At 41.5% G+C, this 25104-nt stretch overlaps 1 protein-coding gene across 2 annotated transcripts in view; it reads right to left on the bottom strand.

Annotated features, from left to right (window-relative positions):
- Positions 1-12660, bottom strand: part of DDX17 (DEAD-box helicase 17) — an 18108-nt gene extending 5448 nt beyond the window's left edge. For both annotated transcript variants that reach the window (XM_069581632.1, XM_069581631.1), the window contains exons 1-11: positions 12223-12660; positions 8031-8181; positions 7471-7570; positions 6756-6889; positions 6385-6450; positions 5023-5164; positions 4321-4481; positions 4066-4238; positions 3617-3727; positions 3423-3484; positions 2588-2647 (exon numbers count right to left, since the gene is read on the bottom strand). In XM_069581632.1, the coding sequence (XP_069437733.1) occupies positions 2588-2647; positions 3423-3484; positions 3617-3727; positions 4066-4238; positions 4321-4481; positions 5023-5164; positions 6385-6450; positions 6756-6889; positions 7471-7570; positions 8031-8181; positions 12223-12272 (1210 nt within the window). In that variant the 5' untranslated portion in view covers positions 12273-12660. The remainder of the gene's footprint in view (positions 1-2587; positions 2648-3422; positions 3485-3616; positions 3728-4065; positions 4239-4320; positions 4482-5022; positions 5165-6384; positions 6451-6755; positions 6890-7470; positions 7571-8030; positions 8182-12222) is intronic.
- Positions 12661-25104: the final 12444 nt, after the last annotated feature.

Here is a 25104-nt window from a genome sequence, read left to right on the forward strand (position 1 = left end):
AGAAAAAAATAATTAATAAAAAAAATGTAAGTTACATCCAAAGGGTCAGACTGCATCTATTGCCCAGACTGGATTAATTTCAGGGGAAAGGGGAGATGATTAAAAAAAAAAAAAAATTCAGTTGTTAAAGGGCCTGTGAAGAAAGGGGCATTATGTCTGTTTCTTATTACAATAAAGGCTCCTCAGTCTTTACTGACCCCTAAAGTCCTGAAATCACACCAGAAAGACGAGAAGGCAGTTATCACAGGGGGCAGCGTGAGTCTCCGGCTAGGGCTGATGGTGTAACAAAAGGAAAACAAAAATTTACAGGGCCAGGATGGATGTGAGATGGGGCAAGTGGGGAATTATGCTCCACGATCGCATCTTCAGAGCTAGAATGCTCCTTAGTCAGTCTCACTGTGTATGACCACAGGCAGCAGAGCAGGCTGAATTACTGCACTGGACGCAGATTTGTGCTTTCCTACTAGAAAGCACTGGGGACTGGAGTCAACAGTTCAGGTACTAACACTTGGGAGTATCTCTGGAGAGGTTCAATGGGGGGCAGACACGGTGCGAGTTCTTCATGCTAGAAAGGTGTCTTGTATGTGCACATATAGCAGGCTAAGGGCCTGTAAGAGCAAGTGCAGAATTTGATTTCTCCAGTCAGCCTGCCCTGATGTTATTTGTGCACTGTCACAGCATTACCTTGGTGGCTTTAGAGAAGATGCTGCTGCAGAGTAAGAAATCAAAAAGTTAATATTTTAGCCAGCTGCCTAGGGTAAGAACTTTTTGTCTGACAAGCCCTATGACATGGCCTGAATCTCCAATCACTAATTGGGAGGGACTGAGACTAGCCAATAGGCTCATCTAGAGCTGCTTCCGGCCAATGTAGATTTGCCTCGGCCATGTACTGAGTGATCTGCAGCTGCTATCAAAGCTTCTGTTAAAAAACAAAACAAAATAAATTCAATACCTTTAGCTTAACAGTGTGCAGTTTAAACAAAAAAAAGGAAAAATTAAAAATATCCCATTGGAAGGGGAATAAATAGGATGACTATTATAAAGATGACTAGGATGACTATTATTTCCTGAGGACGACTATTATAAAGTTATGGGAATCAGAACTTACCTGAAGGGAATATTTAAGAGGCCATCGCTTGACAGGAAGTGAAAAAAGGCCTGGTGACTCAGCTGAAAATTGCACCCCTGTCTATGAGGTAGAAGCCTTCACTTTCCAGGATCTTGTAGGACCTTGGTCAGCATTCTGCCATTTTGGTGGGTTTCCCCCTTCCTTTTGATTTTTACAAGGCAGCAAACAAAGGGGCCCAAAACAAGCACTGATGTTGAGTAACAAGAAACAGACTCAGATACGTTCCCTCTCCCCTCTCTTGGATGAGTGGGGGTGGGATGAAGAGTCTAAGTTATTCTAATGGCAGCCAATTGATTTGGTTTAGAAATGCAGGGGGACATGGAACAAATATTTTAAATTGTCTAGGCAAGATGCACAAAGAAGCTACCAGCACATAGCAAGCCTGTTTAAAAACCACCATCACTGAAAGCTTTTATGTAAACTGCTTTCAGGCTTCAGCCTCTTCTCCCAACAGGCCCAAGTTCTAACCGCACAGATCCAGACATGACCTCAGAGGGTAGAGACAATTTTTCAGTCATGGCTGCAAGTCACCACCTCTGAAGGAGGGAATACGATGAGTGCAATGTATTAAAAGCCTTCATTACTTTCGTAACCCAGTTCAAATACTTGCTTTCTTTATGTTGAGTATCATAGGGAATATGGTTGCTTCTTGCCTTACTCAGCAAGAAATATGTCAATAATTTAAAAATATCTTTGTAATAGAAATACTCTTGTCATTTTTTAAAATTAAGTTTTGAATTACACCTATTTTTCTCAGAATGGGCTAAAGTACCACAAAATATCTCTGCATAAAATCATAATGGCTTTAAACTCCAGAACATCAGCTTCAGATTAAGATCTTAAATCGGAAGACAGCAAGCACATCAATGATATGAGTATGGGTGGGAAGAGGGGCTAACTGAGTGCTCATGAAAATTTTACTTCAGTAAATTAAACTGGGCAAAGCAGATTTAATTGCTGAAAGGTATTGTATTTATACTTACTAAATCCCAAGAATATATTAGCATTCATGGAATTGTACCTCCACAGACATATTCGTAGAGGGGAAAAAAGTAACTGAAGAAACTAGCTTCTAGTAGCTAGGTTCAATCAGGCTCATTCTATTCACCCAGAAAATAGAATAAAACCAGGAAAAAGTTGAGCTGTTCAACTGAATGTCTCCTCTCCCTCCAACTGTTTAAATAGTCATGCCTAGGCCTTGCTGCAGACCAAAGCCTGTTTGTTAGGAGCAGGAAGAGACTTTGAAAATAAAAAGAAAATAAAAAACAAACAAAAAACCCACCAAGGTTTAAAAAAAAATGTGGGGGGGTGGGGGGAAATCACGTACTTTGTATGTAATTCTTCTCTTTTAAATATTTATCTAAACATATGTATATGCAACTCTAATGTGAAATGACAAGCAAATCTTTAAACCAAAAGATATATATACCATTGACAGAGACACCTATCTATACAAACCTAGCCCACGGGAGGCTACATCTGTGGCAATGAGAATGGGAGCCTTTCCAGAACGGAACTCTGCAAAACAAGGATGACATCATGAAAACCAAGTTATAAAATCAATGCTATGTGGTATATCTTAAAAAGTGACCAAATAAACATCCCCAGCTCTCTGGCCTTTTCTACCATGTTAAAATTTGAAGTAATGGTGTCAGAACATACCAAGCTCTTTTAAATTTAAAGTTAATAGTAGAGGCCTCTTATTCTAATGAAATGACACTTGATGGGCTCCAGAATAGCTCCTGGACAGAAACTGGTCACCAGAAAGACCGAGCTGTGATTGGAGAAGTTTGGAACTTTGAGCCCCACTCTCAATCCTCAGAGGAGATGAGAGGAGATGGAGACTGAGTTAACATGATGAAGCCTCCATTAAAATTTCTGGGAGCTTCCAGGCCACTATATGTATCTATAAAGGCAAGAACTTATTAGATAGAGTGGTTTAAGTGGTGAAAAAGTAGTATAAAGACCCAGCATTACTGACATTTAAAAGTACAGTGGAGATGACAAAAATGCTCTCAATATTCAAAAAACCAGAGCAGAGCTAGGCAAACTCTGGTCTACGGATCAAATGTGGCACAAATCCCATTTCTGCAATAAAGTTTAGCTGGAAAACAGCCAGGCTCTCTTTACATAATGTCTATGGCTATATTTGTATTGCAATAGCAGCTAAACAGTTGTGACACAAACCACTATAAAATCTGCAAAGCCAAAAATATTTACTACCTGGCTCTTTACAGAATGTTTACCAATCCCTGAAATACACTGTAAAGACAATGCTTTGCTTTGAACTCACCATTAAGTACCCAATCTCTTTCTGGTTGACTCTTGTCTCCATGGATACACATAGCTGGCCAACTGTCAGAAGAAAAAAGCCAAGTACATATTAGGAATTATTGAAATATTATACAACATTAACAGTACCAATTTACAAATTCCTACTGAATTATAAAATCCGAGGCAAATTAATTACATCAGTGCTGCACTTACCCATCTCTGCGCATCCTTCGAGTGAGGTCATCACAGCGTCTCTTTGTCTCTACAAATATTATGGTTTTATTTTCCTTTTCAGCCATTATTTCTTCCATAAGTTGGATTAACCTGAAAACCAGACGAAACAATGAAATCATCTAGAGAAGACCGCCTTATACATTATGCAGAAGCCATGTTTCCAGTATGAACCCTTCAGAGTTTTAGTATCTTTTTAAATTACTTTCAATACGGCTGGGAATTATCAGAGCTGGTCAAATTTAAGAATCCAGAACTCCTGCCTTTAACCTCATTGCTCTGGTTACATACATAATGGATTGTTGGAAAACAATGCTTTTAATGTGTTCAAGGCTAGGAAATACTGGCTTCTATGAATTACACTTTAATTTTAGAAGATTATTAGAGCAAAAGTTTTATCAGCATTATCAAAACAGTGAAATCTCTCATACTTGTGGTCTTTTTCGCTTTCCATGCAGACGTCCACTATCTGCAGGATGTTGTGGTTGGCACTCAGCTCCAGATTGCCTACGTTTATCTGGGTGTAATCACGAAGAAAATCCTCTGCCAGCTGTCTTACTTCTTTTGGCCAGGTGGCACTCCACATTAATGTCTGCCTATCAGGCTATCAGGAAAAGACAGACTTTCTTTTAGATTAAGGAACCACTATAGGCAAAGGGTATTAAAAAAACATAAGCGTTACACACCCTGATTTGGTCAACAATTTTACGAATCTGGGGCTCAAAGCCCATATCAAGCATTCTGTCAGCTTCATCCAGTACAAGGTAAGTACATCGGCGAAGATTTGTCTTTCCTGACTCCAGGAAATCTATCAGGCGTCCAGGAGTAGCTATACAGATCTCAACACCTGTAAAACAAAACCAAAGATCTATTCAACTAAGAATTCTTTAAATGCTGTTCAAGCTTCAGCAAGTACCTGGAAAAAACATGACGTAAAGGCAATGGCACCCCACTCAAGTACTCTTGCCTGGAAAATCCCACGAATGGACGAGCCTGGTAGGCTGCAGTCCATGGGGTCGCTAAGTTGGACATGACTGAGCGACTTCACTTTCACCTTTCCCTTTCATGCATTGGAGAAAGAAATGGCAACTCACTCCAGTGTTCTTGCCTGGAGAATCCCAGGGACGGGGGAGCCTGGTGGGCTACCGTCTATGGGGTTGCACGACTGAAGTGACTTAGCAACAAGAATTTATGTATAAAAACCCCGTTAAGTCTCCAACCACACTGGACTTCCCTAAAATAGCATTTTAACCGTATTCGAGAATTTCTAAGCTACTAAAATACTGATCCCCCCGACCCCACCAGAGTCCACTATTTTCCTGTTCTATTTCATTTACAAAACCTGGTAAAATAAAACTAAAAATTCTTAAATGCTCTTTTTTTCTTACCTCTCTCCAAATCTCGAATCTGGGGACCTTTAGGAGCACCTCCATAGATGCAAGTGCTCTTCAATCTGGAACATTTGCCATAGTCATCGGCCACTTGCTGTACTTGCTGGGCAAGCTCTCTGGTAGGAGCCAGAACTAGACACTAAAGCAAACAAATCATTTGCGACACCACCCCAAGTTTAAGGGGAACAAAAAAAGTACAAAAAGGTTACTTAATTCTCTATTGTCTAATCTGGGGTAGGGGACTGGGAAGGCAATAGGTGTAAGATATTGCACTGTAATGTGGCTAAAAATTATATCCCTAACATCTTACAGAAAAACCTGAATGAATCTTTTGGTCAATCCAATTTGAGAACTAATATTTGCCATGTAGTATGATGGTTGACTTTGGATACGATTCATTACTGTGTGCTACATAAGATTTATAGACTGTATTACCTAGTTTTAACTAAACAACTCACAAAATGAGTAAGTAGCTACAATATTCCTGTAACAAAACCAGGTAAGTCTCAAACTTTACTTAATTATCAGAACAAGAAAAGAGCAGAGCTGACATTTTTCTGACATCTAGCTCAAGCTCTTGGCCAGGCAAATCTGGCAAAAACACATTTATACACAATGTGACAAGAAGTTGGTCAAATAAAATTTAGACACTTTGAAACAGGAATCATATATGCTGGTAACAATAACTCACTTGGTATATCAATCCATTAGACATTAGTTAATGATAATATTGCTAACTCCGTTAGCCATATGAAATACATTAAAAAAAAATTAATGCACTACTTCTTGTTGTGAAGCATTAAGACATACTGTATAATGTACATATTTATAAACATATAGTGAGTGCAAGCTCTATTAAAAAAATGTTAAGAAAGTACATTCAAAATGTTTGAAGACCACTACTGAAATCTTACAGTAAATAGCATTAACTGAAAATGATCAAACCAGAAAATGGTGCTGGTCTATGAACATTTACAAAAGCATTACTTAAACACAAAAAATAAACATCCCAAACCTGACTTATATCCACAGAGCAAGAATCTCATTTTACACCTTTGTATCCCTCATAGTATCAATGGGCAATTAAGCAATGCATCTGTATTAAATGCCTACATATGAAGGTAACAGGCACAGTAGTTAAAAGGAAGACTGATTCAAATTCCAGCTCAGCAATTTAATTACTGTCTGACCCTGGGCAAGTCACTGTGCCTAAGATTTACCAGTAAGACAGTATTTCCTCCAGATATGGAAGGTGGGATTGCGAATGAAATCTGAGAACACATGTAAAGTACAGTGCCTGAAACATAATAATAAACTGTAGTTATTTTTCGAAGTATACACAAACTGAAATACACTTACAATTGGGCCATCTCCTCTTTCCAAATAAGGCTGGTGGTTAATATGAACAATTGCAGGTAGCAAATACTGGAGGAGAAAAGAAGGACAGTCTTATACCAAAACTAAGCCATTATATTAACTGTTCTAAGTTATCACAGTAATTGATAATGTCTAAGTAAAACCAGGAAAGGGAAAACAGAATTCACATCTCTTACATATATATGCAACGCAAATATGAACATAAAATGCTTCCACATATTTCAGATAGCTAAAAAGCTGAAATATTACTTCCACTATTTGAATTAGAATTTTACGCACTGAGAATATATGTTAATATACAACAGCAAAATAAGTTACCACAATATGAAAAGTCTTCCCTTGTGGGTACATACCGCCAACGTCTTCCCAGAGCCAGTCTGAGCAATGCCCACCATATCTCGGCCACTAAGAGCCAAGGGAAATCCCTGGCACTGAATTGGAGTTGGTTCTGTAAAGTGCTGATCCATCAACACATCCATTACGTATTCTGTACAAGAACAGATATTATTGCTTTTAGGTAAAACTAAGAAGCGAACCTACCGCCAAAAGAAATTATACATCTCTCCAAGAGAAGCAGTAGTTTTGTCTTCAGTTACTGAAATTCAGTTATTTGACCTGCTGACTACTTCTCAAGAAGGCTACTGCCATAGCCATCTACCCTTATTCTCGAAAACTTGAAAACCATTGGTCTAAAGTATCTAAGGTACAAGGCATGGGCACCTAATAGCCACCTACTGCTTATCTAATCCAAATTTTATCCAGGTAGAAAGCAATTTTATTTTGCTATTTTTCTGAAATGTAGAGGCAAAACCCCAAGGAAAGATGAAAACCAACCAACCAATCAAACAAAAAACCCTGCAAAAGACCCAAAGAAGTTCTAAACTGAGAACACATGAGCATTAAAAAGACAACTCCCCCTGCCAAAATACTTGAAGAACTTTTGTGAAAGGTTTCTGTTTGTCTTTTCAACAAAATCCTGAGCTGGGTCAAAACCTTTAAATAACTTATGAGCACAGTGACCATTCAAGCTAAATTAACAATTAATATACTGGACTGAAAAGCACTTACGTGGGAAGTTAGCATGATGGAAGGCAAACACAGGTTTAGGACAAACATCTCCCCCTCTCACTGTAATCTCTTTCTTTCGGCGTAATTCATCAACCTCATACTATTTAAGAAACAAAGTAAGACAAATCAGTAACCAATTTATTCTAAACGTGCAAAACTTTATGTTCCAATATAGCATAACAAGGATCAAATTCATAATTACAATGGAAAATATGTTTAACACTTCTTACAGTGTTTTTCATGTATGTTCAACTTCACCCAACTTTCTAAGTCAACGAAGCATGCAGTAGGTTTCATTTTCCACATGAGAACAGTTAAATGAAATATAACCAACATATGAGAATCAAGTGCTTTCTCTTACAAGTATCAGCTTTCCTAACAAGAACCAAAGAAAAATCCCCACCACACCAGAATAAAAAATACAAGAGTAAACTTTGTATATATATATATATATATATATATATATATATATATGTATGAGTAAACTTTGGCTAATTTATCTACTTGGTTCATTACTGTACGTCAAGAAAAGGTAAATAAATACCGCCCCTAAAACTTACTGGAGTCAGTCTTGCCACTTCTGGATGTTCGACATAAAAATTCTTCTCAAACTTGGGGAGCTCACTCAAATCCCACTTCTTTTTACGTAGACGCTCCCCAGGATTACCAAATTTCTTTGGGGGAAGGCCACCACCACCTCTTGCTCCAAATCTAGAAACATCAAAATTTTCAGTTTATTAGTATTTTTAAAGCAAAATATTTCAGGTGCCATAAAAACATGCAAAAAGATACAACTCTTAAGATACTACCAGCCCCCTCCAAAAAATATTTGTGTAAAGTACTTAAAATAGTATCTGCCATAGTAAACAGTACAAATTGACATAATTGTATTCATTCAACAAATAGTTACTGGGTATCAACTATAAAGTGGTGCTAGAAATACGCGGGAGCCTGGTGGGCTGCCATCCGTGGGGTTGCACAGAATTGGACACGACTGAAGCGACTTAGCAGCAGCAGAAATACTAACGTGAACAGAAATTGCTACTCTTATGTAATATTCTGAAATGAAGCTAAGTGAGGACATTAAGTTTAAATTAGGGCAAAACTATGGACAGGTAGAAAAAGTTATCTAAGGTCTTTAAAACAATTTAAAAATCATTCTTTTCGCTTTATCTTGCTTTCACAACAAACAAATTCAACTGGAGTACAAATATGGCCATTAGCCAAACTTGAAATGTTCTGTTTCCTAAGAAGAATCCTAAGATGGTCTTCATTTCTGTATTTCAACCTATTAAAAATGCAGGACATTGTTTTGGTGTACAAATACACAATGTTTTCATCCCATTTCCTTAACCACTACACCAAATTTAATTCTCCTTTTCTACTCTAATTCATTCATAACATCATCTTACAAGTGGTTCCACTAGTTTACTAATCAACAGGCAGCAGATGTACTAACCATTCTAAAGCACATCAATTTCCTGGAACTCAAAATGCTCTTAAAATTTCTTGGCTTAAAGAGCCAGCTAGATATTTCTCTAAATACAAATATACAAAAACTGATGGCAGGAAATTTGGGACCATTAAGTATTTACATTCAAAAAGACAGAACTTGGCAGATTCTATTTATATTACTGTTGATCAATACCAATCAACACCTTCAATACGTCCTTAGGCTTAAGACCAAATAGGAGACTGACCCCTCCTCCCTCCCTCTTAGGTGAAGTAACTAACACAGTTCTATCAATAAATAAGGTTCTCTACAAATAAAAAAGCCAAGTCTTTAAACTGTCAGTCTTGCAAAGAAAAATGACCAAAGACTAACTTTCAGAGGTTGGCTGCCTAATTATGTGGTTCTTCAGAGAAGACCCTAATGCTGGGAAAGATCCAAGGCAGCAGACAGGGGAGAGAGAGGATGAGATGGTCGGATAGCACCACTGATTCAAAGGACACGAATTTGAGCAAACTCTGGGAGATAGTGAGGACAGGGAAGCCTGGTGTGCTGCAGCCCACAAGGTTGCAAAGAGTTGGACACAATTTAGTGACTGAACAACAACATACGTGGTTCCTAAAAAATGCCATTTCAATGCTGCTGCTGCACTCCAATATTACTCAGAACTTAAAATTAACAACCTAGAAGAAAACAGAACTTTTGAAAAAAATGTCCAAGACTTAATCAAGATAGCCCTTATTTTTCAAAGTTTTTCCTTTTCCCCTATTGCCTTGGCTATTTAACCAAGACATATCATCCTTCTCTAAAGATATACTGTAATTTGAAACATGGGATTCTTAAAAAAATACACTTTCTACCACCTTTATAAGGTTGACTACAATATCCAATAGAGCCGTTCCTCTTGTAGAACCTGAGTGCATTTGTATAATCATTTAAATATCCATATATCCTAACCCCTTGCATACTATGCTGCTCCTTAATGTTTTTGAGTATTAATTTTGATTTGCAATAAATGCCAGTTTTCAAAGATTTACACATTAACATGCAGAATCATGTACAATGCATTTGGACTGTACATGTACATACACTACCTCACTCAGTCCCCTTTCAAAATAATCCACTTCAGCTCTGTACATTTAAGAACAAAAGAATAGCAATTCAAATAACAAAAGAAATCTCATAGTAAAGGTGGCGTTAGGGCACAGACTTTACGAAAGTGCCATTTTGTTTGAAACATTATTTAAGTCTTTTCTTAATATCTGATACTTAAGAGTCAATATGGGATAAACTAAGTATGGATCAGCAATTCACTTTTTCTGCCTTTCAGATAATAAACCTATTCTTATTAAAGCATATATATGGTAAATATAAAACATCCATGGTAAAGAAATAATATTATCAGTATTTTGATAGCTTCTATGTGCCTATCTCAAGTTTAGAATCCCCATCATACCAATGAGTACCTCGAATTTTAGCCATTCCCTTGTATTCTGGTCTTGTCATCTGTTAGTTTACTTACGTTATCCTTCTAGGACACCTTGTATTTTTACTTAATATTATGTTTGTGAATCATACACGCTGATATAAATTTTTCTTTTTCACTGCTGTACTGTATTCTATGGGCCGAATTTATCCAGACATTTGAACTGTTTCTAATATTCTGTCATAAACAACACTGTTATAAACATGGATACCAAAGTACATGTTCAAGGGTTTTTCTAGGCCTATGAGTCTAGGGTATAAAGCTTGAGAGGAATTCTGGGTCATTTTCATTTTACTAGGAAACATTAAGTTCTTTTTCCTAAGTGGCTGTATTGAAATTCATTATAAATTTGGCTATACTGTGAAACACTAAGCAAACATTCCACTTATAGTCTTCCGAATTTAAAGCTAAAAGTATTTCCTTTCTGAACACAGTGTAAGTCAAAATAATCCTTTTTATTTAATAAGTGAAAGACGCTCAGTCGTGTCCGACGCTGCAATCCCATGGACTATACAGTCCACGGAATTCTCCAGGCCAGAATACTGGAGTGCTAGCCTTTCCCTTCTCCAGGGGACCTTCCCAAGCTAGGGATTGAACCCAGGTCTCCCGCATTGCAGACGGATTCTTTACCAGCTGAGCCACAGTAAATCAAATAATTGAGAACCGTGTAGGACTATTACGTCTGGTAGTTATGTATTTGAACCACAAAAGACAAAAATGTTTGGAGAAAACAGCTTTAACAGGATGCCTACTACAGAGAGACAATTACAAACACTATCTCAATTCTGGGGAACAATGCAATTACTATCCCCATCTTCGGAAGAGAAAATCTGCTCACAAAGGTTCAGGATCTTGCCCAAGGTCACACACACACAATCTATATATATTAAGACGTGGCGTCCCCAAAATTTTTATCCATAGATAAAACTTTTTTTAAAGCGACTTTTTCGATTAAGAGGAACCTTAAGATTTGAATCTCAGTATCTGGGAGGACTTCACGTTTAATCCTGTTAACTTCCAACCCAGTAACCGTGGCATTACTAGATCAAAAAATTTCAAGTTAGACCAAGATGGTTCAGGCCAATTAGAAAAGAAAAAAGAAAGGTTAAAACAAACAAAAAACTCCTCCCTCCCGCCAAACGACGGTTTTAGACAGCAAATATCAGCAAACGTCGCTGGTATTCCAGTGTGCTTCCTTCGAGTTAAAGTACAACTAAACGTAATTTTTAAATATTTTAAAATCTGCAAGTCCGCTTCTTAAAAGTCTCTAGTTTCGAACCAGGTTTCCAGTTCCATAAACAGGGAAGCCATTTGCCGTTAAAAGACTTTCCCAGGGTGAACTCGGAGACCTCATCCTTCTCTCTCAGCAAGAACATCCGCATTTCACGATGAACACTAGCTCTGGAGAGATCAAATGACTTGCTCAAATCCGCCGGGCTCGAACGCCGGGAAACTGAGGAGGCCCGGGCTGGGTCGGCCGCTTCCAGAGCTCCCCTCCTGCTGCCTGTGGGGCTGAGGCTCGGGCGCGCCGCGCCACGACGACCGTCCGCAAGCAGGGGCTGGGGCGTCGCCAAGCCGCCGCCCCCTCCCCCCACCGCCCCGCCAGCGACCCGGGGGCCCAGGCCCACATGAGGCCCGCGCCCTAAACTGCTATTAAGTCTCGGATCGCCTCGCCTCCCAGTAGGGAGCTTCGCTCCTAGGCCCGCAGTCAGCTCCCCAGTTTTCCGCTTGACCGCAGGCTGCGGTCTCCTCAGGAAGCAACCTCCTCCCCGCCCCCCGCGCACACAAGGCCTTTCCTCTCCTCCTCCCCCCTTACCCTCCACGGTCACGATCCCGGTCCCGGTCCCCAAAGCCGCCTCCGCGCATGGTCCCAAACGGATAGAGATCTGGGAGCGGGGCACGGATGGCCGGGCTCGGGAGGGCCTGCGGCTCCGGTCTGGTGACGACCGATGGCGGCGGCGCCTCCGCTGTTGGGGCGGCGGCAGGCGCGGCGCTCTCTCGCTCCGACGCGCTGTCTCCCGTCGCAGACGCCACCGTCGCCGCCTCTCTCGTCGGAGACGGGAGCAAAACACAGAGAATCGGGGTTATAAAAGCAACGGGTAGGTTTGGCTACGCTCAAACCCGGCAGTGCCGCGGCTTAGGCGTCTCCTTCCCTTCCCAGCGACTGCACAAAATGGCGGCCGGCGCTGAGACTGCTCCAGCTTAACGCTACGTACGTCGGAGCCGATACGTAAACAGCGTCTCGGAATAGCCCGAGGGCTTCGCGAAGTACTATGGGTATTCTTGAAGCGTTTTACGTCAATTGCGGAGACGGATGCACTTCGCGGTCTGTAGCAGAAAAACAAAGTACGGATTGGGCGTAGAGTTCTCGCGCCTCCTGAACCAGAACTAGGGGTGGGGAGGGGAGGGGGAGAGCGACGTAACATTCTTGGCGTCGTTAGCCGGCCCACTATTGCGAAGATGCGCAGTGTACGTAACACATTCTGTTTAGAGAATAGAGGATTTTGCCGGGTTCCGACGCGAGACGAAATCAGGGCCTGCTCGTACATATCGGTGTGCAGAGACAATAACCGTCCTCCATATTGCAGGCGTCAACTTTCAGGGTTTCTAGGTGCTAAAATCCGAGGACCGTCTTCAAGGGACCCTGGCCGGCGCTCCTAGACGGTCTTGGCCAGCCCTCTGGTCTCGTCGCCCTGGACCCGGCGAGACTGACCGCACGCCCCGGCGCCATTTCCTATCGGTTGCCGCTCAGCGCTGTCGCCGGCGGCCATGATGGAGGCGCCTGGTCCGTTCTTAGGGGGAGTTGGTCAGGCGCCGAGGTCCCAGCTGAATTAGACCGCTATCCTACGCTTCTTTCACAGGAAGTGCATTTTGTGAACAGAATATTTACATTGTAACCGGCTGGACACGGTTGACTAACAAAGAGCTGAAATGTGGGTAGAGCCCCTCTTTTAAGGTAGACACTGAGGCCCCTGGGCCGGCTTTAAATGGCTCTGCCTCAGAAGACCCGTCACTGGCTCTTCGCGCTCTCCCCAGAGGAAAAGATTTAGTTTAAAAGCGGTGGTCTTCAGATACTGAAAAGGTGAAGGCATAAGTACGTGTTTTTAAACAGGAAACAGGCTAGACTGCCTTCTCTCTCAATTCCATCTAAGCTGACCTCCTTCTCCCTGCTTCCTTCTCTTTCCAATTTCACTTTTAAAGTCTCACAAGCTTGGCCAGACGGCGTCACAGGATTGTCAGCTGCTACGGCCCTTGCGGAGTAGCTTATTGAACGATTCTTATTTCTACAGGTGGTAAAGCCCCCATTTGGGGGGTTGAGTGGGGTCTCCTACTCTTCTGAGTGATTTCCCAAATTGTTAGAGAAGTAGCATAAGAAAAGGGCTTCCCAGGTGGCGCTAGTGGTGAAGAACCCGCCTGCCAATGCAGGAGACATAAATACGGGTTGGATCCCTGGGTTGGGAAGATCACCTGGAGAAGGCAACCCACTCCAGTATTCTTGCCTGGAGAATCCCATGGACAGAGGAGCCTGGTGGCTACAGTCCATGGGGCTGCAAAGTGTCGGACTCAACTTGAAGCTGCTTAGCAGGCAGCAGCAAGCAACACGAGGGAAGGTCCTGACCTGCGAGATGTCACTTAGGCTGTAAGGAAAATGGACAGTCATGGATTTACTGGACCGAGTGGTGAAAGTCTAATGGTCCACACACTGTGCCAGCTACTGTGGCACAGCAGTGAACAAATGAATTCCTGCACCTGTGCCGTTAACACTCTAGTGGGGAGAGAGACAAATATCAGGCAATTGCTAACTAAAACAAATTTAAAGCATAGAAAAGGGATAGTGTTGGGGGGGAGGGGGGCGGAGCGACGTATACTTGTGTGTTTACATGGGCTGTCTTGAGAAGGCCTTCGTGATCAAATGACGTTTTAAAAGAATTTATTTTTAGTTTTGGCTGCACTGGGTCTTCATTGTTGCACATGGGCTTTCTCTAGTTGACTCAAGTGGAGCTACTCTCTAGTTGCCCTGGGAGGGCTTACTTGCTCCATAAGCGTGTGGCATGTGGGATGTTCGTGTTCCCTGCATTGCAAGGGGGATTCTTAACCACTGGGCCACCAGGGAAGTCCCATTATATATAGTCTTTTCTAAAATTGATATGACTGAGAAATTTTTTAAAAATTGCACACTTCCACTTTACAAACAAAAATATTTATCTTCTAATCAAAATCTCACAGGTGACAAATAGAAGGACAATGAAAACAGTGTCAGATTATATTTTGGGGGGCTCCAAAATCACTGCAGGTGGTGATTGCAGCCATGAAATTAAAAGACGCTTACTCCTTGGAAGAAAAGTTATGACCAACCTAGATAGCATATTCAGAAGCAGAGACATTGCTTTGCCGACTAAGGTCCGTCTAGTCAAGGCTATGGTTTTTCCTGTGGTCATGTATGGATGTGAGAGTTGGACTGTGAAGAAAGCTGAGCGCCAAAGAATTGATGCTTTTGAACTGTGGTGTTGGAGAAGACTCTTGAGAGTTCCTTGGACTTCAAGGAGATCCCTGGGATTTCTTTGGAAGGAATGATGCTAAAGCTAAAACTCCAGTACTTTGGCTACCTCATGCGAAGAGTTGACTCATTGGAAAAGACTCTGATGCTGGGAGGGATTGGGGGCAGGAGGAGAAGGGGACGACCGAGGATGAGATGACTGGATGGCATCACTAACTCGATGGACGTGAGTCTGAGTGAACTCCAGGAGTTGGTGATGGACAGGAAGGCCTGGCGTGCTGCAATTCATGGGGTCGCAAAGAGTTGGACACGACTGAGCGACTGAACTGAACTGAACTGAACTGTGTATTGTGAAAAGAGTAATGACTTCATAACATATCCTTTTGCAAATCAGAAGAATTCTGGTTCTTAGTTTTCAACAAAAGAGAAGGAGGACTACAGGGAATTTTCAGCTGATCTTTTAATTTCTTAAGATAGATTACTGGATTTCTGCCCTATAACTTGGAAGAAGATCAAATAATTGAGGGACACTACCATAACAAAACTCTTTCCAGTCCCACCTACTAAACTGTGTGATCAAAGTTTCTCAGCTCTTAATGGCTATAGAAAGGGAGAAAAAAATTGTCAAGATAATATTTTTCCATGGATACAGGAGGATCCTGTATATTATTAGTATGCAGGATACTATTTTTAGTCTCTCTTATTAAAAGAGGCATTTCCATAAAAAATTTTACTTCCTGTTTGATAGTTATTAAGGTTGTAATATATTGCTTTGCTTAACTGTGTTTCAATAATTGCAGTAACAATCCAAAAGAAATTTTAATACACAGAGAAAATGAAATGATGAATAAGACATTTGATATGAAACTACAATATAAAATTCTAGAAAGAAAATAGGATTTCAAAGAGAAAAATGAACCATATATTAATAAAATGTTCAATTCTTAACTTTTTTTTTTGTCATGAGGCATGTAGGATCCTAGTTTCCCAACCAGGGATGGAAACTGTCCCCTGTGGTGGAAGGCTGGAATCAACCACTGGACCACCAGTTCAGTTCAGTTCAGTCACTCAGTTGGTTCCCACTCTTTTCGACCCCATGGACTGCAGCATGCCAGGCCTCCCTGTCCATCACCAACTCCCAGAGTCCACTTAACCTCACGTCCATTGAGTCAGTGATGCCATCCAACCATCTCATCCTCTGTCATCCCCTTCTCCTCCCACCTTCAATCTTTCCCAGCATCAGGGACTTTTCAAATGAGTCAGCTCTTCACATCAGGTGGCCAAAGTACTGGGGTTTCAGCTTCAACATCAGTCCTTCCAATGAATATTCAGGACCAATTTCCTTTAGGATGGACTGTTTGGATCTCCTTGAAGTTCAAGGGACTCTCAAGAGTCTTCTCCAACACCACAGTTCAAAAGCATCAATTCTTTGGCGCTCAGCTTTCTTCACAGTCCAACTCTCACATCCATACATGACCACAGGAAAAACCATAGCCTTGACTAGACGGACCTTAGTCGGCAAAGCAATGTCTCTGCTTTTGAATATGCTATCTAGGTTGGTCATAACTTTTCTTCCAAGGAGTAAGCGTCTTTTCATGTCATGGCTGCAATCACCATCTGCAGTGATTTTGGAGCCCAAAAAAGTAAAGTCTGACACTGTTTCCACTGTTTCCCCCATCTATTTCCCAAGAAGTGATGGGACCGGATGCCATGATCTTCGTTTTCTGAATGTTGAGCTTTAAACCAACTTTTTCACCACTTTCACTTTCATCAAGAGGCTTTTTAGTTCTTTACTTTATGTCATAAGGGTGGTGTCATCTCCACATCTTAGGTTATTGATATTTCTCCCGCAGTCTTGATTCCAACTTGTGTTTCTTCCAGTCCAGCATTTCTCATGATGTACTCTGCATAGAAGTTAAATAATCAGGGTGACAATATATAGCCTTGATGTACTCCTTTCCTATTTGAAACCAGTCTGTTGTTCCATGTCCAGTTCTAACTGTTGCTTCCTGACCTGGAAGGTTTCTCAAGAGGCAGGTCAGGTGGTCTGGTATTCCCATCTCTTTCAGAATTTTCCACAGTTTATTGTGATCCACACAGTCAAAGGCTTTGGCATAGTCAATAAAGCAGAAATAGATGTTTTTCTGGAACTCTCTTGCTTTTTCCATGATCCAGTGGATGTTGGCAATTTGATCTCTGGTTCCTCTGCCTTTTCTAAAACCAGCTTGAACATCTGGAAGTTCACAGTTCACATATTGCTGAAGCCTGGCTTGGAGAATTTTGAGCATTACTTTACTAGCATGTGAGATGAGTGCAACTGTGAGGTAGTTTCAGCATTCTTAGTATGAAAAGGACCACCAGGGAAGTTCCTTATTCATGTATTTTTAAAGTATGATGTTGGTATCAAACTGCGTGGTATTTAAATTCCATTGGCCACCTGATGCGAAGAACTGACTCATTGGAAAATACCCTGATGATGGGAAAGATTGAAGGCAGGAGAAGAGGATAACAGAAGATGAGATGGTTGGATGGCATCACCGACTCGATGGACATAAGTTTGAGCAAGCTCCGGGAGATGATGATGGACAGGGAAGCCTTGGCGTGATGCAGTCCATGGGGTTGCAGAGTCGGACATGACTGAGTGACTAAACTGGGATGCATTTAAAAGAGCGATATGACAGCTTCATTTAAAAATGTTAATGTTTCAGTGTATCATAAATTACATCCTTTAAAACAATTTAAACTGATAATTTTAAAAGTTTAGGCAGCAACCTATTTTTTCAGAATTTTTTTAGCAAGTATGATTTGAAGGGCATTAATCTAAAAAAGCAAATATAGACCAGGTAGGGCCTGAGGGAGCTGGAAAGCCATGCTCCATCTAAAGCAGCTGCTTTACTGTCCAGCCAATTATTGCCAAGCAGAAATTTAGACACAGAGTTGTTGATTATTAACTAATAGAATGTGTGTGTTAGTGACTTCTGTATTAAAGAGGCATAAAAGAATGGAATCCCAGGTGTTTTTCAGTTTTGCTAGTCTGTGTCTTGTTTCCTAAGACCTAAAGACCCAGCTTTAGCTCCACAGTCTGACATTCAGGGCTTCCAAATTCTGCCTCCAACCTCATCACCTCCCTGCTTTAACAAATCTCTATTCTCTACTACCCACCCCACCCTCCCACCCCCCACCCCCCACCCCCCGCATTTCCCCCCAACCTTTGTGATTTTTTTTTTGTTAATCCCTCTAGAGGCATGCAAATAGGAAAACTCAAGGTTCACTTCTGCTCCTCCCCCCACCTTGGAATCTTAGCTATGTGATTTCCTGTCCTGTGGCACTTAGACACCACCTGAAAATGTTTTGGGTTTTTTTTCTGTTCTCTTTATAGATAATGGGGGCAGCTGTTCAGTTCCTCCGCTCAACACACAGCACACACGCTGGCTGAAAAAGAGTGTACAGACTGTACAGTCAGCTCACTAGGGGTGAAACAGAATTAAAGAGAATGACTCAGAGAATATAACAATATTAATACATCTTGAAAGCTCTCAATGAGAAAGGGGGATAATTAACAAGGTGTGACAAATACTACATTCACACACAAATGTTTGGCACTTATCTTTAGGAAAGCAAAGGGTGCTTCATCCACAGTGCCCTTTGCCTCAGCACGTGGACCTTTCTAATTAGTGTGGGAGAAAAAAATATTATTTGATGACAAAAAATTGTTACAGTTCCCTAGCAGCCTTCTAAGTTAGGGAATCCTAATGGCTGAAGCCTCTTTGGTTTGTTGAATATAAATGAATTTAAAGATGGTGTTGCCTTTTGCCTTCTGAGATGGCCCACACTCTGTCTGTGGGCCATGTTTCTCCCAAGGCCATTCTTGCCTTTTGACATGGATCCACTCTATCTATGGAATGTCTGTCTCTCTAAGTAAATACACAGATACACTTCTTACCTTTCACTTTGTATCTCACTGATTCTTTATGAGATGAGATATATACCTACTGAGCTTCAGTCCTGAAACCAGATGGTTCTTATTTTAATTTCTCAAAGATGGGTTTTGATGAACTTCAGACTCCAGGTGGATGATGTTCTTTCTTCTAATCTCTTGGTTCTGGAATCTGATCCTAGTTTGAAACTGAGCAGGACCCTGTAGGGCTCCCAGGAACTAAGGCCCCCACCTAGGGGGAGGATGGCAACTTCAAGCTTAGCTCAAAATTCCTGGAACATCATCCTGCTACCTCCTAACCAGTCAGAAGAAAGTCACCCACCCTGCAGTCCTCACCCCAAATTTTGCCTAAAAACTTCTCCCCCCAAACCATCAGGGAATTTGGAGTTTTTCAACATGAGCCACTTATTCTCCTTGCTTGGGCCTGAAATAAAGCTTTCTATGCTCCAAAAATAAAAAGCAAGATAAAAGACAGTGTTAAATGATGAGAATGGGAGAGTAAAATCTGAGAAGCCAGAAAAAGTAAAAAAGTTTTGTATGGGCAAAGTGGGGGAAGAAAATAAGATAATGACTTCACCTTCAATAATTGTTTAGTCGCCCAGTTGTGTCCGACTCTTTGCAACCCCATGGACTGCAATACACCAGGCTTCCCTGTCCTTCGCTATCTCTCAGAGTTTGCTCAAACTCATATCCATTGAGCCAGCAATGCCATCCAACCATCTCATCCTGTGTCGTCCCCTTCTCCTCCTGCCTTTAATCTTTCCCAGCATCAGGGTCTTTTCTAATGAGTCAGCTCTTCACATCAGGTTGCCAGCGTATTGGAGCTTCAGCCTCAGTCCTTCCAATGAATATTCAGGATTGATTTTCTGCAGGATTGACAGATTTGATCTCCTTGCTGTCCAAGGGATTCTCAAGAGTCTTCTCCAGCACCAGTTTGAAAACATCAATTCTTTGGTGCTCAGCCTTCTTTATGGTCCAACTCCCACATCCATACATGACTACTGGAAAAACCAGAGCTTTGACTATACAGACCTTTGTCAGCAAAGTGATGTCTCTGCTTTTACTGTCTAGATATGTCATAGCTTTCCTTCCAAGGAGCAAGTGTCTTAATTTCATGGCTGACATCAACAGTGATTTTAGAACCCAAGAAAATAAAGCCTTTCACTGTTTCCATTATTTCCCCATCTATTTGCCATGAAGTGATGGAACTGGATGCCATGATCTTAGTTTTTCTGAGTTTTAAGCCAGCTTCACTCTCCTGTTTCACCCTCCTCAGGAGGCTCTTTAGTTCTTCACTTTCTGCCATTAAAGTGGTATCATCTGCATATCTGAGGTTGTTGGTATTTCTCCTGGCAATCTTGACTCCAGCTTGTGATTCATCCAGCCTAGCATTTCACATGAAATGGGCTCAAGAGGTCTCAAGAATTAAAGATCAGACCTGCCAGTTAGACTATGCCTGCTGGTGCCTATTCTCTTGAACTATAGAGAAGGGTCTTGTCTTTGCTGGGAAATACAGACAAGTCTTTCTTTTTCCTTGAAGAAAACCAAGGTGATTTGAGATTCTTGGTTTGCTTCTGACAAGCATAAAGAGGAAAGTCAGTCCTCAGGGCTGGAGGGAAGGAATGCATGCTGAGTTGTTTCAGTCATGGCTGACTTTTTGTGATCCTGACTGTAGCCTGTCAGGGTCTTCTGTCCATGGGATTCTCCAGGCAAGAATACTGGAGTAGGTTGCCATGCCCTCCTCCAGGCGATCTTCCCCACTCAGAGATTGAACCTGCATCTCTTCTATCTCCTTCACTGGCAGGCGGGTTCTTTACCACTAGTACCACCTGGGAAACCTAGAGGGAGGGAGTAGGTAAATGCTAAAATACAGACCAAACTCAGTAGCTGAGCAAGAGTTAGAGAGGTAGGTTCATGTTTTTTAATAGATTACTCTGTGTTGCTCAGATAGATACAGCAGTGTTGAAAAGATATGGAGCTGAGTGGAGAGTCAGAGAGGAAAGTTGGCAACAACCTTCTAAGAAACAGAATGGAAAGGAAGAGAATTGACCCCAAAGTATATAATTATGTTACAGTCAATTATATTCTAGAAATAGACTTACTAATGTGAAGAAAAACAAACTGGCATCAACAATTAGAACATAAGGACAAAGACAGTGAAAACATCAATAGGTCAGTTAAACACCAACTGGTGTCTCTAAGATATTAATGAGAAGGAAAATGCTGGTATTTACATAATTTTGATCACAAAGGCAAAATATAATTTGCACACACTTAGAGGAAAACCAACTAGCATTAGGGTTATCTTTGATAAAAGACTACCAAACAAGGACATCAATCCCAAATAAACACACAGCCCTACCTCATACGGAGGTGGTTCATATTGGTACTGAGTGGAAATCAGCTGGAATTGAAAGAAGGGGCTTTTGCTTTTGTATACATATGTAATTCTAGACATGTTTGAGAATTTAAGGAAGTGCTGCAGCTCTATTGTTTCCCCTTAAAATGACTCCTGCTCAGAGTAATGAAGGGGACTTACCTGGTATCTCAGTTGTAAAGAACCCGCCTGCCAATGCAGGAGACTCGAATTTGATCCCTGGGTTGGGAAGATCCCCTGGAGAAGGAAATGGCAATCCACTCCAGTACTCTTGCCTGGAGAATCCCATGAACAGAGGAGACTGGTGGGCTACAGTCCATGGGGTCACAAAGAGTCAGACATCACCGAGTGAGCACACACACACGCACTTCCTAATACACTGAAAATATACATATGAATGAATGAAGATCAATGTGATGGGCTACCAGAACCCATTAATAATTCAAATTTTATGTCCAAGCATATTTAGCTTCAAATGAACTTGCTCACTGAGGCAATGGGCTGGCTGTTCAGGTCAATCTTCACATCTGGTCTGCCTGACATTATATTCTACTCTTCAGTGTCACTGGCGTCCTGGTATACTCTCCCTGGCAGCTTGTGTGTTTAGTCAGGCTGAAGTTAATTTCTCTAGAAATTAACCAGTACTAGGGCACTAAATGAGCTTCCCTGGTAGCTCAACTGGTAAAGAATCTGCCTGCAATGCAGGAGACCCCAGTTCGATTCCTGGGTTGAGAAGATTCCCTGGAGAAGGGATAGGCTACCCACTCCAGTATTCTTGGACTTCCCTGGTGGCTCAGATGGTAAAGAAACTGCCTGCAGTGCTGGAGACCTTGGTTTGATCCCTGGGTTGGGAAGATCCCCTGGAGGAGGGCATGGCAACCCACTCCAGTATTCTTGCCTGGAGAATCCCCATGAACAGAGGAGCCTGGCAGGCTGCAGTCCATGGGGTTGCAAAGAGTTGGACACGACTGAAGTGACTCAGCATGCATGCACCCAGGGCACTAAACATACTGAAGATGAACGCTGAAGGCCTGACCCTGAGGCATGGAACATTCACCACCATATGAAATCTCCTGGGAAAAAAATCCAACTAGCTTTTCCAAGTTGAAACCCCTTTCTCTGGGCCTGCCTTCAGACTTCCATAGTCTTTAAAATGTTATTTAAATATTGAAGTCATGAGTTTCTATTTAACTTTCCAAGAGTTTGTCTCACATCCCTGACCATATTGTAAGTTCTTGAAGACAAACGCCCCACCCCAATGGGCTCAAAACAGTACCCTGTAGAAGACTGTTGTACTGATGACCTCCAAGAAAGCACATTTCCTGGTATTCAAGCCCTGGTGTAATCCCCTCCCACAATGACTCTGGACCTCTTGTGTGATTTGCTTTGGCCAATGAGACAGTAACAAGCATAAGGCAAGTAGAGGCTTGCTAAGCATTTGCCCTTTTGGAACCCAGTTGCCATGTAAAGCAGCTCAGGCTAGACTACTGAATGATGAGAGAAGTCTCACTAGACCTATAACCATATGAGGGGAAATGAAAAGAAAGAGCATGAACCCTTGATGATATTATAGAGTTGCTGAATTAACTAACATAGCGGTTGGTTGACTTCTGCACTTTTTATTATATGAGATAGCATATTTCCTCATTGTTTAGGCTACTTTCAGTTGGGTTTTCTGTTACTTGCAGCTGAGGGCATTCTAACTGATATACTCCTCAACCAGCTTTACTCGTACAAGTATAAAACTCCTGAAGTGCTCTGCCTTGTATACAGTAATAGAAATTTGAGAAATTTGTCATTGCTGAGAAAGTAAAAGAAGATTTTGTGGTAGAAACTGGTAGTTGCTTACCAATAGCCATTTTCTTTCCTCCTTAATTATAGAACTACAATTTTCAGCTGGGGATACTGCTGCTTACAACAAAAGACAGTATTTCTTACGTCTTTGTACATTGATAGAGCCATATGACTGAGTTCAGGCCAATGAGATGTAAGCAAAAGTGTTTTGTTGGGAGAGGGCTTCATAGGAGCTGACTCAGCTGGAAAGGACCCTTTTTGGCCCTTTTACCTTTCATTTTTATTTCCCCAACTTGATCTCTGTGACCATAGTTCCAGTATCATCTTAGGCTATGAGCTGACGCTGAAAATGGAAGCCAAGGGCAGGATGGAAGCAGAAAGCCTGGAGTCCTGATTACAAAGTAGAGCCACTGTAATCGTTCTGGACTTGCCTGGCTTCAGATTTCTGTCTACGAGAGAAAAATAAACCTTGATTTTGTTTAAGATACTATTATTTTGGGTTCAGTCAAGTAAAATTCTAATAGTCTTTTCAACAACTTCCCTTTTAAAATATTGAAGACTGGTATAGAAGAGTATATGAATAATGAGGAATCATCCACCTGAGTATTAAGTAAGCCCTTCCTGGCTTTCTTTCTTTCCAGTCCCCTGAAGCAGCATTTGGCTGTCACCTTGGTTGGAGTTCCAGACTGCAAGTGATAGAATCCAACTCTGACTAGTGAAGCAAAGATAAATTTATCAGAAGGACATTAGGAGTCATTGAACTGTCAGGAGGCTGGAGAACTACCATAGGAAAGGACAGGAGTCTAAATAACTGCAGTTTAGGAGTCAGAAGCCTGCAGTCTAGTAGCAGGAACAGCTTGTTCAGGTCAATGCCACTGCTGCCAGCCTTCCTGCCCTTTCTGTCACTGCATGTATTAGTGACCTCTAATCCATGCTCTCATCCTTCTGACTGTTGCTCAGTATCCAATGTCTCAGGATAGACTACATGAATTGGGAAGAGGTGACTAAAAGAAAACCAGAGTGTTATTATGATGGATAAAGGAAAATTGTGCAACCAAACAGTGATAAACATTCACCATATCCAACAAGCCTCAGTCAGGCGAAGGAGACAACTGGCTGAAACTTGGTGTCTAAGGTTCTGATCTCTCTCCTCTCCATGAAAGATATCCCTTTTCTGAGGCTGGTGTACCGTATTCCCTATTTTTGGCTTGACCACCCTATTCTGGTCTCCTAGCTTTCTGTCCTTGTTTTCCTTTGTTCTTTATTTCAAACTCTTCATCTTCTAAATATACACTAGGTTTCCCCAGATCTTGCCTTCCATGTTCTGACTAGCAGGTATTCAGTTCAGGTTGTATCTAGCGCATCCTGGTGTTTGACCATTAACTGTGTCTGATTCTTACCGTACTTCTTTGTGTCCACCTTAAAATTCATATGTTGAAGTCCTAACCCCAATTCATCAGCATGTGACCTTATTTAGAAATAGGGTCACTGTAGATGTAATTAGTTAAGCTGAGGTCTTACTAGAGTAGGGTGGGCCTCTAATCCATTATGACTGGTATACTTATAAAAAGAGGAAATTTGGACAAAAAGACAGGCACACAGGGAAAAAACCATGTGACGATGAAGACAGAAATCAGTTTGATTCTTCTACAAGCCAAAGAATACTGAAAATTACCAGAAGCTAGGGGAGAGGCATGGAACAGATTCTCCTCACAGCCCTGAGAAGGAACCAATCTTGACCTTGGCCTTCTAGCCTCTAGAACTGTGAGACAATAATTTCTGTTGTTTAGACTTATGGTTGCTGGGGGGAAGGGACAGTTAGGGAGTTTGGGATGGTCATGCACACATTGCTGTATTTCAAACAGATAACTAACAAGGCCCTATTGTATAGCGTATGGAACTCTGCTCAATGTTATGGGGCAGCCTGGAAGGCAGAGAGGTTTGGGGGAGAATGGATACATGTATATGTATGGCTGAGTCCCTTCGCTCTTCACCTGAAACCATCACAGCATTGTTAATCAGCTATACTGCAATACAAAAAAAAAAGTTCAAAAACAATAATTTCTGTTGCTTAAGCCATCTAAGTTTGTGG

Source organism: Ovis canadensis, chromosome 3 (assembly GCF_042477335.2).
Source record: "Ovis canadensis isolate MfBH-ARS-UI-01 breed Bighorn chromosome 3, ARS-UI_OviCan_v2, whole genome shotgun sequence".
NCBI lineage: Eukaryota > Metazoa > Chordata > Mammalia > Artiodactyla > Bovidae > Ovis > Ovis canadensis.